This window comes from Peromyscus californicus, unplaced genomic scaffold, assembly GCF_007827085.1.
Source record: "Peromyscus californicus insignis strain IS unplaced genomic scaffold, ASM782708v3 Scaffold_10__1_contigs__length_136768540, whole genome shotgun sequence".
In the NCBI taxonomy this organism is placed as follows: Eukaryota; Metazoa; Chordata; class Mammalia; order Rodentia; family Cricetidae; genus Peromyscus; species Peromyscus californicus.
The window spans coordinates 60,748,881-60,763,360 of NW_026294391.1; the positions used below are offsets into that span (position 1 = coordinate 60,748,881).

Sequence of the window (14,480 nt, forward strand, 5' to 3'; positions counted from 1 at the left end):
ACATGTCTTAAGCTTTGTTGTACACACAGGATTCAGTTATCATCAGGAAACTTTTTTCCCCCAAAATGGTGCTGTGCTTGAATATGGCTAAAATAAACTGCCTAGTGTCAGACTCTAGAAGTTTGATCCAACACCAGTTAACTAAGTCACGCTGAACCAGATTTCCTTCTTGTCTCTCATGGGTCATTTCTGTGCTGGCTGTAAACTTTTGGAGAACCCCTACACCACTAGCTGAATACTATTTAAGGAACAGAGAATTGATAGACCATGCATGACAAAGAATATAGTCTTTAAATTGGTTAGTGTGATGGTTTGAATGGACCCAGTAGTTCCAGGCATTTGAATGCCTGGCCCTCAGTTGGTGATGTTGTTGGGGAGGCTTAGGAGACATGATCCTGTTGGAGGAGAATGACCCTGGGGTTGGGCTTTGAGAGTTAAACGACTTATGCCATTGCCAGTTGATTCTCTCTACTTCCTGCTTGGGGATCAAGCAGTGAACTCTTGGTATTCTGCTGCTTGCTGCCATGTTGCCCACCATCCACCATGAGTAACTCTTATACCCATGGCACCATAAGCCCAAATAAACCTTTCCTTCTAAGTTGCCTTGGTCATGGCGTTCTTCACAGTAATAGAAATGGAACTAATACAGTTAGTAAAGTAATTAAGAAGGAAGCAACTCAACAGGCAATAACAGATTCTAGAGAAACAGGAGAATCTGATTTCCAAAGGTGCCATCAAGAGATAAATGAAAATCAAATAGCTATTAAAAAAAAGAGAAACAAATATTCATAGGAAATGGATGAACTGGAGATGATTATGCTCAGTGAAACTAGCCAGGTAAGAAAGACAAATGTTGCATGTTTTCTTTTACATGCAGAATCTAGATTTGAACTCCTGTATACATATATATGTAGGAGCTGGGCATAGTGGCACACTTCTTTTATCTAAGCATGTAGGAGGCTGAAGTAGGTGGATCTCTGAGAGTTTGAGGCCAGCCTGGTCTACAGAGTGAGATCCAGGACAGGCACAGCTACACAATAAGATCCTGTCTCAGGGAAACAACAACAACAACAACAACAACGTATACATATGCGGGACATAAAGTAGAAGGAGGACAATGAGAGAAGACGGTGAAGTGTAAAGGGGACAGCGAGGGAACTAACAATGGGTTGTAATAAGGTATATGTGACATGAAAGCAAGAGGAGTAAGAGATTGAGAGTACAGGGAGGGTGGCCAAGGGGCAAAGACAGTGTACTGACATACTTGTGAAAATGTCACAACGAAACCAAATTGTTTGAGTACTAACTAGAAATTTGAATAAAATAATATATAAAGAATATAAACATCTAGAATAAGAAGAGATTAAAACAATAGAGTCTTCTAACAAAGAAAAGTACAGGATAAGACACATTTACCACCAAATTCTGCCATATCTTTAAAGATGAACTATCAACTATTAACAATGATGCTCAAACTACTCCATAAAATAGAAAAGGGAGAAACACTACCAATCTCAATTTCATTATGTTACTATCACCTTAGTAACAAAACTAGATCACCCCCTCTCACGCCCACACTGAATTTACCTAATGAACATAAATACAAAAAAGTCTTAATAGAATAAAAGGATGATGCAACATATACAAACCGATAACAGTAATACAGAGCATAAATACACTCAGGGACATAAATAACATGATCACATCAATAGATGATGAAAAGGCCCTTCACAAATTCAGTGTGCTTTCATGATAGTCCCCAGAAAAACTATGAATAGAAGGAATATTCCTCAGTATAATAGAGGCTATATATAACAAACCCATAGCCAGTGTAATACTAAATGGGGTAAAATCTGAAAGTGTTTCTTTTAAAATGAGAAGAGAGTGCCCATTTTCTCCACTCTTAGTTAATATTGTGCTTGAATTCTTAGACAGAATAAGGCAAGAGAAAGAATAAAAGAGATACAAATAGGAAAGAAGGCAAATTATCTCAGCTTGAAACCATATGAAACTATACTCAAGACGCCACTAGAAAACTCATACATATGTTATTTTCAGCAAAGTAACAGGACCTAAAGTCAATATATACAGACTTTGATGTGCGTGCGTGTGTGTGTGTGTGTGTGTGTGTGTGTGTGTGTGTGTGTGTGTGTGTGTATTCATGCATGTGTGTAAAGGGCAGTGGTCAACCTCAGGTGTTGTTACTACCCACCTTGTTTTTTGGTTTTGGTTTTGAGGCAGGGTCTTCTCACTACCCTTGAGCTCACTAAGTGGGCTAGAATAGTTGGCCAGTGAGCCCCCAAAGACCTGCCTGTCTCTGTGTCCACAGCAGTATGACTACAGATGTGCGTCACTCTGCTCAGATTTCTTTATGTGGATTATGGCGATTGAACTCAGGTTTCAGGCTTATGCAACAAGCATTTTACCAACAGAGATACCTCTCCAAGTCCATCAGCAGCTTTTCTGTAATGAAATTAACCTGGTAAGAGGGCAATCAGAAAAATGACTCCATTCACAACAGCTTCAAAAATTTAAAGTACCCAGGAATAAACTAACCATATGAAAAGACTGCTACAGCCAGGAATGGTGGTGTATGCCTTTAATCCCACACTCGTGAGGCAGAGTCAGGTGCAGATCTCTGAGTTCAAGACCAGACTCAAAAACTCCAAATCATGCAATCAAAAATGGGACAGAAAACTTAATACATAGTTCTCAAAACAAGAAATACAAAAAATGATCAATAAATATTTTCAAAAGTGTTCAAATATCTTAGCCTCCACAGAAACGTAAATTTAAACCACTTTGTAAATCCATCTGACTCCTGGCAGAATGGTCATTAGCAAGGAAGGAAATACCAACAAATACAAGGATTCTGGGGAAAAAAACTGCATACATCACTGGTTGGAATGTAAACCAGTGCAGCCATCATGGAAAGCAGTACAGAAATTCTTCAAAAGACTAGAAATCGAAAAGGAGGCTATCTCTGAGATGGAATGTCTATCCTTGTTCCCTCAGGTCCAGGCTTGAACAAAATCTGTCTTCTCTGCTAATCTTTTTCTTGTGGTTTTCAGAAAAGCAACGGGAAGCAGAGCCTACAGGTTTTGACAACAGCTTTGGTAGGCTTCAGCCAGAACAAGAACCTCAGAAGTTCAGGTCACACAGGCCTTCTTGGTATCCAGGAAAGCCCACTTTAGAGAATGGGACCGAAGAAGCTATCCATGAAGAGCCAACACCATGGACAAGATCCCGAGGAAAACCTGGCACCTGTCAGAACAAGTAGCTATCCCTTTCTCAAGCCACACACTAGCCTCCTGTACTACATCTCAGGAGTGCTCTTGCTGCTTTGTCTGTCTGCTTGTTTGCTTGTTCGTGCCTCTGTTGGCAAGAGTGATTATTTTGCCTGAGTTGACATTGGTCTCTTTAGATTTGGGTGTAATCATTTTTCTCCACCTTTGAGACATTACTACCATATGGACTCACCTGGGTCACTAAGCACCAGTTTGTGTGAGATAAGCCATCTCCATTGTCTAGGCATGAATAGCCATTTCTTAACTTTGGGGTTATTGCTGTCATGGGGTAAAATTCCCAGGAAACTGTGTTTTCATTTCCATTTCCATTTGAATCAATGTTTAGGAGATCTCTATAATAATTTGTGTAAGCATGGGGAATACTAAGTCGAGCTGTCTAGTCCTTTTACAAACCAAAGTGAAATCTGAATTAATATATCCATGGTTGTATGTCATTTCAGATGTTAGTTTTTTAGTCTGTGCTTTTGAACCTATCTTACTGCACACGAAAATTGCTATTTTTAGCACATCTCACTTAAACAATGAAAGGACATTGTTTTCAGAGAAACTGGTGGAACTTCAAATCATCATATTAAGTGAATTAAGCCAGAATCAGAAAGCTACACATTTCACTTATACGCTGTATCTACACTTAACAGTATTTCTATTTGTGCTTATATATGATATAGAAATCAAAGGGAGTATGTAGGGAAAACAAAGGTGGTAGTGGGAGAAAAGCGATACCCCATGTTTTCTCTCATATGTGGAATCTCGTTACATATGCTTATAGATTATATGTGTATATATGCCTACAGAAGGCATGAAAACAGACTACTTGGAGGAGAGGAAGGAGACCAACAGGAGAGGGAAGGGGAAGGGGAATAAGGAAAGACAATCGTAAGCTGATATGAACAAAGCACAAAGATATGTATGTCTGAAATGTCACACTGAAACTCATGACTTTGTATACTAGCTGAAAATTAATGATTAAAAAGCCTCAAAAAATGGAACTAACATATGACTCAACATTACCATTCTTGGGTATATACCTAAAAGACTCTGTGTTAGCATACCGTATAGATACTTGTGCATTCATGTTTACTGCAGCATTTTTCATAATAGCCCAAATATGGAATTAGCCTACAGGCTTATGAACAGATGAAAAGATAAAATGTGATAAATGCACACACACATACACACACAAAATGGAGTTTTGTTCAGCCATAAAAATTAATGAAATTTTGTAATTTGCAAGAAAATTGTTGGAACTGGAGATCATCGTGTTAGGCAAAATAAGCCAGATTCAGAAAGAAAATTAGCATGTTTTCTCTCCTTTGACAACTCTAGAATTAAAACAAAGATATCTACATAAGAGTAGGAAATCTACATGGAAGGAGAAGGGAGGTACATGGGGAGAGAAGAAGGGATCAGAAGACAAGGAAAAGGGAGTGAGGGGGGGCAAATATCACACACACACACACACACACACACACACACACACACACACACACACACACATATATGACACAAAAGCAGAAGAGGGACTTTTTGGAGAGAGGAAGGGGACAAGCAAGAGAGAGGACAAGAGAGGATAATGTAGGTGACTATGCACAAGGTACAATTATAGACACACATGAAGGTACTAGAATGAAACTCATTTTGTATGCTAAGACATTTTTAGGAAAGAAAATGAAGACACTTTTTTAAATGAGAAAAATTGAATATTTTTCTTTTTTAATATTTCCTTTATTTTTCAAGATTATAATTATATCATTTCCCTCTTCCCTTTCCTTCCTACAAATACACCCATCCCTTGCTCTCTTTCAAATTCATGGCTTCTTTTTCCATTAATTGAAGTTACATGCATGTGTTTGTGTGTATTCCTAAATACATAAATACGACCTGCTCAGTCTGTATAGATATTTTTCAAAGATGTAAAATCGGTCATATGACTAAAATATGCTCAACATGTTTACTTATTTAGAAAATGGAAATCAAGCCACAAAAAGATACTGTGTTACACACTATACCAAGGTAGTCATTTTTTTAATGGAAAAAGATATTTGGTGAGAATGCAGATAAAATGAAACCCTTTCTCTTTCATTGTTAGTAGAAATGTGAAATGGTTTAGTTACATTGAAAAACAGTTTAGAGGTTCCTCAAAAAGTTACCATACAATTCAGTTATTCCCATCTTTCTCTCTGGTACATGTATTTTAAAACTGGAATACATACACACACACACACACACACACACACACACACACACACACACACACACACACACACATATACAAAATCATTTCCATACAATTGTTCATAGTAGCCTTGTTCAGAACAGAAAAAAAGGTGAAAACATCCCAAATGTCCTTGAACAGATGTATAGACAAACTCTGGCAAAGACATAGAATAGAATATTAATAATCTATTAAAGGAATGCTTTACTGTCAGATGCTGCAATGTAGGTGGATTTTGGAAACATAATGCTATTTGAAAGAAGCCAGATACAAAAGGACACAGACACACAGATACACGCACGCACGCACACACACACACACACACACACACACACACACACACACACACACACACAGATACACAGAGACAGAGACAGGAAGACAGAGAGAGATTGTAGAATATAGATGAGTGGTTGACAGGGACTGGAGGTGAAGGGAACAGGGAATTATGTCTCTTTAGCTCCTCCCAGATACATCCCCATCATTCCTAACTGAATATCCTTTTATTAAATAACCCACTGACTCTAATTTTGGCTACCCCCACACTCATGGGTATTGTGGTGAGGCCACCCACGGGGTCGGTGGACTACCAGGTACCACACCCTTAGAGAAAACTGAGTTATTTTTTAATGTCTACATGGTTTTCTTTTGGGGGTAACAATAATAATGTGGGACTTACATTGAAATAATGGCTTCACAACATTGAAAATGTACTAAATGACTGAATATTTTCAAATGATTGTCTTTTGTCATATAACATTTACCTTAATGAAATGGATACTATTATTTTCTTTCTTATTAAATATGTAAGCTTATGGGGGAAATTGACTGTAAATCCTTCATGACTATCTAGTTGAAATTCAAAGGGGGAAAGGGATGGTTTTAAGATCAAGTTTTATTTTCAAGCTTGAAACTTTTCAAGGCTTTTAAAATGTTTGACAAAAGGCAAATAAACACATTAATGGTCACTACAAAAAATGTAAGCTTCTTTTCTTGAAGGAAGTAGAATACTTTGTATTCTTATTAATGTAGTAAGTTGACATGTAACACACTCTTATAATGCGCTGTGAACTATAGTTCATGCTTTTCAGGCATCACATTATTTAAACTTTACAACAGCAATGCTTGGTGTATAGTAAGTTCTGAGCAAGCATTTGTGGTATGAATAAACAACCATACTAGTAAATTGCATAGGAAAACGATTGAGGCTGAAAGAGATTACATGACCTGTCCTAGAATTAATAAAAAAAAAATTATAGTCCAACTGAGATACCTACAACACCTGCACCCAAGGCTCAGAAATCATTACAGAAGAGAGGGTGGAAAGACTGGGACAGCCAGAGAATAGAAAGTTTGCTGTGAGATTATGTGTCCTAGAAAAGGCAGAGAGGCTACAACCACACATTCTTATCAACAACACCAGAACAAGGGTGACAACAATAGACACGCTAATATGAAAGGGGGAAAGCTCATGGGGCCTTGACCCTAGACAGAGAACTGCTGGCAGCTGAGGAATGCTGAGAGCGGGAGAGATGGTCTTCCTCAGGGAAGAGCTCATCAACTGGTTGTCCAATACCAAAGGGTCAGCCCTGAAAACATATACATACAACTGTGTGATACAGACTGAGCAGGTTGTAGAGTGTGTGTGTGTGTGTGTGTGTGTGTGTGTGTGTGTGTGTGTGTGTGTGTGTGTGTGTTTGAGACAGTGCAAGAAGGTACATGGGGAGGGTTGAAAGGAAGAAAGGGAAGGAGGAAATGATTTAATTATTTTGTATTTAAAAGTATTATAAGATGCCGGGCGGTGGTGGCGCATGCCTTTAATCCCAGCACTCGGGAGGCAGAGCCAGGTGGATCTCTGTGAGTTCGAGGCCAGCCTGGGCTACCAAGTGAGTTCCAGGAAAGGCGCAAAGCTACACAGAGAAACCCTGTCTCGAAAAACCAAAAAAAAAAAAAAAGTATTATAAGATAAAAGTACAAAATTATCACCTTTAGTTTCAGTTTATAGCCTAATATTTAGGAGAGATGGGTTTTTTTAGAAGGAAGTTAGTATCAAAACCCTAATCTACTGGTTTTTTTTATATTGGTAAAGGGATGGCTTTTTTGATCAGGCAGGCTTGACTTCCAGTTCTCAACTATATACCAAATATAACTTTAGGAAATTTTGATTCAACATGTCTGAAATCCAGGTCATACATTTGTTAAAAGATTGTAAAATGAAGGACCAGCAAGAGGACTTAATGTCACCAAGGGCATTTGCCACCAAGTCTGAGGGCCTGAGTTCAATCCCCAGAATTCATACGTTGGAAGGAAATAACCAAGCTCTGCACTTCCCCTGATTTCCACAGCATACTGTGGCACATCCCTCCAAACACCACACACACACACACACACACACACACACACACACACACACACACACACACACACATTTAATTTAAAACTTTAGAAAACATTTAATATTGTAAAGTGAAGATGACATCATAGAATAATGGTGGAGCCAGACACAGGAGTCAAGGCCACTTAATTTACTGATTTTTATTTTTTTGAGATGGGTTCTATATATTATAGAGGCTTGTTTTGAACTCCTAGGCTCATGCGATCCTCCTATCTCAGATTGAGAATCTTTGCTGGGCTTAGCCTAGCTTAAATAATGCTAACTGATACCAAACCAAAACCACTGTCTGAGCCAAATAAAACACATTTTCAGGTTATACTGGGCCTAGTGGTTACAAGCTTTGACCTCTGTGCTAGTTCAGAGGAAGCAGCAGGGTAGCTAGCATAGACTGAGGGGCCATACTGCCTGTGTTACCATCCAAGTTTAAAAATTTACTAGCTCTATAATCTCAGATAAAGTACGTAATCAGTGCATTCCTCAGTTTACTTGTCTTCAAACTGGGCATAATGATAGTATGTACCTCATAAAGGTTAAGAGTACTCTGTATGTGTATGTCTGTGCTCAATCAGAAATTAAGCCTGGCATATGGCAAGTTCTGTGCAAGTGTGTTTACTATAGCAAAAGAAGCCCTAAGCTTTCTTGCAGCTTTTAGTATGACATGACTAAGAACTTATAGCAAGCTAATTATATGCACTGATTTTTTTTGTGGGGTGGGGTAAAAGACAGGGTCTTATGTAGCCCAGCCTGGCTTCAAACTTTCCATGTAGCTGAGGATGTTCTTGGACTCCTGATCCTCCTGCCTCTATTTCACAAATACTGAGACTACAAGTGTGTGCCACCACACCTGACTATTTACACTGATTCTTGGTTTTACCTCAGTTTGTTGACTCAGTTTACATATCTGCATAGTGGGGATAATAATGGTACCTACCCTATATAGCTGTGAGGATTAAATGAGGTGATGTATAGACTGTTAATATAGCTACAATAATGAGGACATTTTTTTTTCCTGGCACAAAGTAAGTACTATGTAAGAGTTAACTCTCATCATTCTGATTTTTAACATGATTTCTTGGTGAACTCACGTAAGTCAGTACTAAAGGATTTTAAAGTAGGTTTAATAGTGTTTACAGTGTGGCTTTGTTCCTAGGAACAGTGTACATACAATAACAATGGAGCTGAACTTTTGATCCCTTAGTTAATCATTCAAAAAAGCGAACACAGTCTGAGAACAGGACAACTTCCCAGTCACTGTAGAGTCTACTTAGTACACCTTAATATCAGGTTGAGATGAAGAAATGGAAAACAGCCTAACTATCTATCCATGAAAGCAACACACGAAACTTATTTTTAAAAGTCTTTTCTGTATTTCCATAACATTGTTAAGAAGGCCAGAAAAAGGCCAAACCTTGATGTATAGAGTTGATTAGAAGGAAGTTTTATATCAGAAAAACAGGGTCACTTCTTGCCTCCCTACTTCACCCAAATCTGTGTATGGGGTAGAGTGTAGTTTTACCAAATATGTAGGAGAAGGAGGTTGTAAGTGTAGTTGGGTCCTGGGGCTAAAAAGCAGCACAATAACTGTAATATTCAAGGTGAGAAGTTAAGATATGAGGAAAGAGATGAGTCATGGGAAGGCAAATTTGAGGAGATGTCTGGTGGAACAAGTAGGACTACTACTGGGGGGCAATGAGAACCCCACATTGAATGAATAGGGGGACTGCAGGTCACAAGTGTACGGGTGTGCTGGCGATGGGATTCTGGTACTGAAAAGATAATAGGTATTAATGAGATCTCATTTGAAAAGATATGGGGACTTTTCAATGGCTTGTGAGAAATTTCTGTTGAGAGGAGACAGGATATATTGTGAAAACTAATTAGAGTTTATGAGAATGTTAGAAGGCCATATTTAATAGATAGAGGACTGGGGACCATGAGAATCTAAGTGCAGGGGCCAGGTAAATACAAGGAAGGGTCTTGGATTTTGTGTTGTGAAATAATGTAGAATTCTGAGATTGAAAGCACAAGACATATGGTGGGAACCATATTCTAAATAAGGGACTACAGTGATTCTTGGTGTGGCAGGCCAGGATAGAAGAAAAAACTAGCATCGTCTAAAGAAGTGGTCTAAGAAGATGAAACAGGAAATGATATTCCCATTGGAAAGGGCAGAAAGTGTTACAAACATCAGCAAGAAAGAGCTGAATTTCCCAGGCCTGAGAAGGCAGGGGGGCAGGTGCACTCCTAGAGGAAACAATGACAAACACCAGAGACAGAATGTGGTGGGAGTGGAAAAACACTGGGCGGGGGAGCGTTTCTCAGAAAAGATAACAGGGGAAAATCGGGGTTAGAAAAGGAGTGGCAGCCGGTGGTGGTGGTGGTGGCGGACACCTTTATCCCAGCACTGGAGAGGCAGAGCAGGCAGATCTCTGTGAGTTCAAGGCCAGCCTTGTCTACAGAGCGAGATCCAGGACAGCCAGGACTGTTGCACAGAGAAACCCTGTCTCGAACAACCAAAAAAAAAAAAAAGAGAGAGAGAGAAAGAAAAAGAAAAGGAGCGGCTCTTCAGTGGGATGTGGGAGCGAGTGTAGGAACTCTTTGAAGTGTAAAGAGAACATTCTAGTATGAGATTATAGTGGATGAGACATGATCATAATATGACAAAGCAGGTCACTAGTGCGACGTGTCAGAAAATAATGTGGGCCCTTTAATGGGAAGGAGTTGAATGCTTCCCAAAGTGGAAAGGGAAGAGGCTGGAGGGCACCCCAATGTGGTACAATTAGGAGCTCTAATATGAGAAGAGAGTGTTTTGTGGAACCCCCACACCACTAGAACTCTGAAAACGAGGAAAGCCCACAGGGAAAGAAAGAGGAAAGTTTATTATCACGGTGTTAAATGTGAGATAGAACAGAGCATCCTGCAGAGTCATAAGGTGAACATCGGAAGCATCTCTCTCTTTCTCTCCTCTTTCTGTCTCTGTGTGTGTGTGTGTGTGTGTGTGTGTGTGTGTGTGTGTGTGTGTGTGTGTGTGTGTGTGTGCGCACTCTGGGATCTCAGGGAAAGGATGGAGGGATTTCACTATGTGAAAAGTGAAATAAAACCGAATGTCCTGATGTGAGAGGATCATAAGTGGGTGGAGATGTGAAACATGTCAGCCTGTGTGTGAGGATTGCAGAGAGAAAGTATGGACCCCAGTGTGGAGAAAAGGTGAGCTAATATGAGAGTACAGGAAATATTTTTGGATTCCTAGTAGGGAATCCCCAGTAAGGAAGGAATCCTAGTAGAAGGGGAAAATGGTGGGACTCTTAGTTGGATGCATTGGTGGAGCGGGCACTTTAAGGACACAGGGTATGGTGCTTCCTCAACTGGTTGGGTGGGCTCAGAAGGAGAAAGTGCAGCCTAAGTGGCTACCCTGTATGGGAAAGCGGGGGGAGGGGGGTGTCTTAGTGGGCAGAGCCAGGAAATTATCGTGGGTAGGGCAAAGAAATAAGAAAACCCAGAGGAGGGGCAAGGGCGACGTGGTGGGACCCTCGTGGGAAGGCGCGTGGGAGAGACTGTGAGCAGCCCAAGGTTGGAGACTGGGAGTTTTTCCGGGAGCGAAAGGAAAACCGCAGAGTGAGGGCTGAGCGCACTGGGGACATCAGTGAGAAGGATAGGGCAGATGATTTATGCTGGAGCATAATTTCCCCACTTTATGTGCCCAGACCCACTTACCCAGGCAGAGTTCAAAGACGTAGGCATAGTAGGACCAGAGAACGACGAGGACAATAACGAGCACTGGCACCCAGGACAGTACCCGGCGGCAGCACCGCAGCCCCCCAGACAGAGCCATCTTCCAGCCCCGCCGCATCTTCGGCTCGAAGATCGACCGAGCAGGCCTGCTGGTGCCCGCCGGGAACTGCTTGGGCGGCGGCTGGGAGGCGGGAAGGCGCGCTGTGCGGCGCTCCACTGCCTAGCCTGGCGGGAACCGTCCCCGAGCCGCTGCCACCTGTGGGGCTGCGCTGCCCAGCGCGCCCCGCCTGGCACTGTAGGCGTGAGTCACGGCTGGAGGAACCGGCCGTGGTGGGGCACAAGGTGGTCGCCAGGCAGTCCAGGCCGGCGGACTCGGAGGGACTACAGTCCCTCCCCTTTCCACCTTTTCACCCCACCCCCAACCCCTTGCTCTTCTCAGCTTGCAGGGCTGGACCTCTGCAAAACTGTAAAGCCTAAGAAATGTGGATCCGCCCATCTGCCCTGACTGCACTGCGTCCACCTTCTCAATTCCGTTTTCCCCTCTCTTCCTTCCCCTAGCTCTCCTTTTCTCTGCCGTCTCAACCCCCAGACACACAAGTACACAGAACGGTGTGAAAGATGCGCACAGCACAGTAGCATCTCATGAATTAAAGGTCATCCATCCCCATCCTCCCACTGCTGCCTAAACAGTATGCTTAACACGTAGTGCCGCAGTCGCTGCTGGGGTAAGTCCCTTGACAGGGCACCCCTTCCTCCCTGCAGAATTAGCTTAGTATATTTTCACAATAAACACAATGGTGCAGAAATCAAGCGAGGGCCACAATGATTCTGTGCTCAGAGAAAGCTATAAAGGTAGTGCTGTTTAAGCTTTATTAATAAAGGCATTTTTCAGGCAGAAGAGGATAGACGACCTTTCAAACCAGAAACGTGTTTGAAAAGGCATGGCGTAATGACAATTCCAACGTGTTCCAAGAACATCTGGTGTACCTTGAAGAGAGTTTATGTGAAAAGGATAGAGTGGGAATGAGACTGAAAATACAGGCTGAAGCCAGGATATGAAAAGGCTCCTCTGTGCCCTGTCAGAAACTGGAAACACCATTATGTAAAGGAGAGGGTGAACAGTCAGCAAAGGTTTAGGGGCAACAGAGTGATGTCACAGTGGTATTTTTGTAAAGCAAGGCGGGATTTCTGAAAGGAAGATGGCCTGGGGCAGGCAGACCAACAAGGAGGCAATTTCATTCAACAAATATTTTTGGAGTAGCTGCTTTCTCTTAGGTCAACTTTAGTATAAATAAAAAAAATGGCAAAATGAGACTGCCACCAAGCTCACCAAGGCAACAGGTTGTTGGTTTTGATACAAGTACAATAAAGGAAGTATAGTAGGTAGGCATTTATGTATTTCACACTCGTTGTTTAAATGATTTCCAAAGGTCTAGTACATGAAGAGATAGTTTTGCTGAGACCCAGTTTGACTTACATTCTGTGTGACTGCTGTGTGGGAGCAAGAGGTTTTATAAGATTGTTTTGTGCTTTAAATGTATGGTTATACATGCAATAATGTTCCTAAAGTGACAACAGCTTTATTGTTTCTTTTCAGATTAAGATAAAGGTTGATGTTACCAAAGTAATAATGTAATGAAATGCAGAGTATATTTTAGTTACAATGTTTAATAGCCCAGTAAGTTCTATAGTCCTGAAGTTCTGACATGAATACCTAAGATTTCCATTAATCATTGATTTGAGGATCTTAGAACATATATTTTGAGATCATTGCATCTATTTTGTTTAAATCAAGTATCTTTGTGGAGGAAATGATTAAATGTGGAAGAAATTCTGAGCTGGGCTGAATACTGACTTACTATGAAGGTAACAGTTTTAAAGTGGGAATTTTGGGGGGAAGGAATTCTAGGTAAAGGGAACTATGTAATGGTGAAGATGTGTAAAACTTTATGGCATATTTGAGGAGACTGCAAGTCTTGTTGGAAGGTATCTCAGTAGGCTAACATCTTGATTAATATTTTGACAGCAAGAGTTTGTTTTTTGGGTTTTTTTTTATTTTTTACTCTTTGGGGGACCCACCATCCAGCTCCCAAATAAGTCACATACTGAGGCTTATTCTTAATTGTAAATGCCCTGCCTTAGCTTGGCTTATTTCTAGCCAGCTTTCCTTAACTTCAATTATCCCATCTACCTTTTGCCTCTGGGCATTTTCCTTTTCTTCTATATATCATACTTTCATTCTTACTCTGTGGCTGGCTGTGTAGCTGGGTGGCTGGCCCCTGCATCCTTCTTTCCTTGTTCTCTTGCTCTTTCTTCTTTTTCTCCTAGATTTCTCCTTATATATTCTCTCTGCCTGTCAGCCCCACCTATCTTTTCTCCTGCCTCGCTATTGGCTGTTCAGCTCTTTATTAGACCATCAAGTATTTTAGACAGGCAAGTAACACAACTTCACAGAGTTAAACAAATGCAACATAAAATAATGCAACACATCTTCACATCATTACAAATGTTCCACAGCATAAACAAATGTAACACATCTTAAACTAATGTTCTACAAGAAGTTTGGGCATTAGGGATTGGAGAGCAGGCTCTGTGCTTACATGGTTATGAGTGCTTGTAGCTCTTCCAGAATTTGGTTCCTGGTACCCACATCAGGTGCCTCCTACCTCCCTGTAACTGTATCTCCTGGAACTTTGATGTTCTCTTCTGATCTCTGTGAGCACCTGCACACCTGTAGCGTGTGTGCATGCGTACACACACACACACACACACACACACACACACACACACACATGCACACACGCACACACACACTTTAAAAAAAAACTTT

The 14,480-nt window shown here is 41.0% G+C and overlaps 1 protein-coding gene across 1 annotated transcript in view; it reads right to left on the minus strand.

Annotated features, from left to right (window-relative positions):
* Positions 1 to 12,014, minus strand: part of Zdhhc15 (zinc finger DHHC-type palmitoyltransferase 15) — a 94,552-nt gene extending 82,538 nt beyond the window's left edge. Inside the window, exon 1 of the mRNA XM_052734394.1 lies at positions 11,633 to 12,014. Within this exon, the coding sequence (XP_052590354.1) occupies positions 11,633 to 11,768 (136 nt within the window). The 5' untranslated portion in view covers positions 11,769 to 12,014. The remainder of the gene's footprint in view (positions 1 to 11,632) is intronic.
* Positions 12,015 to 14,480: the final 2,466 nt, after the last annotated feature.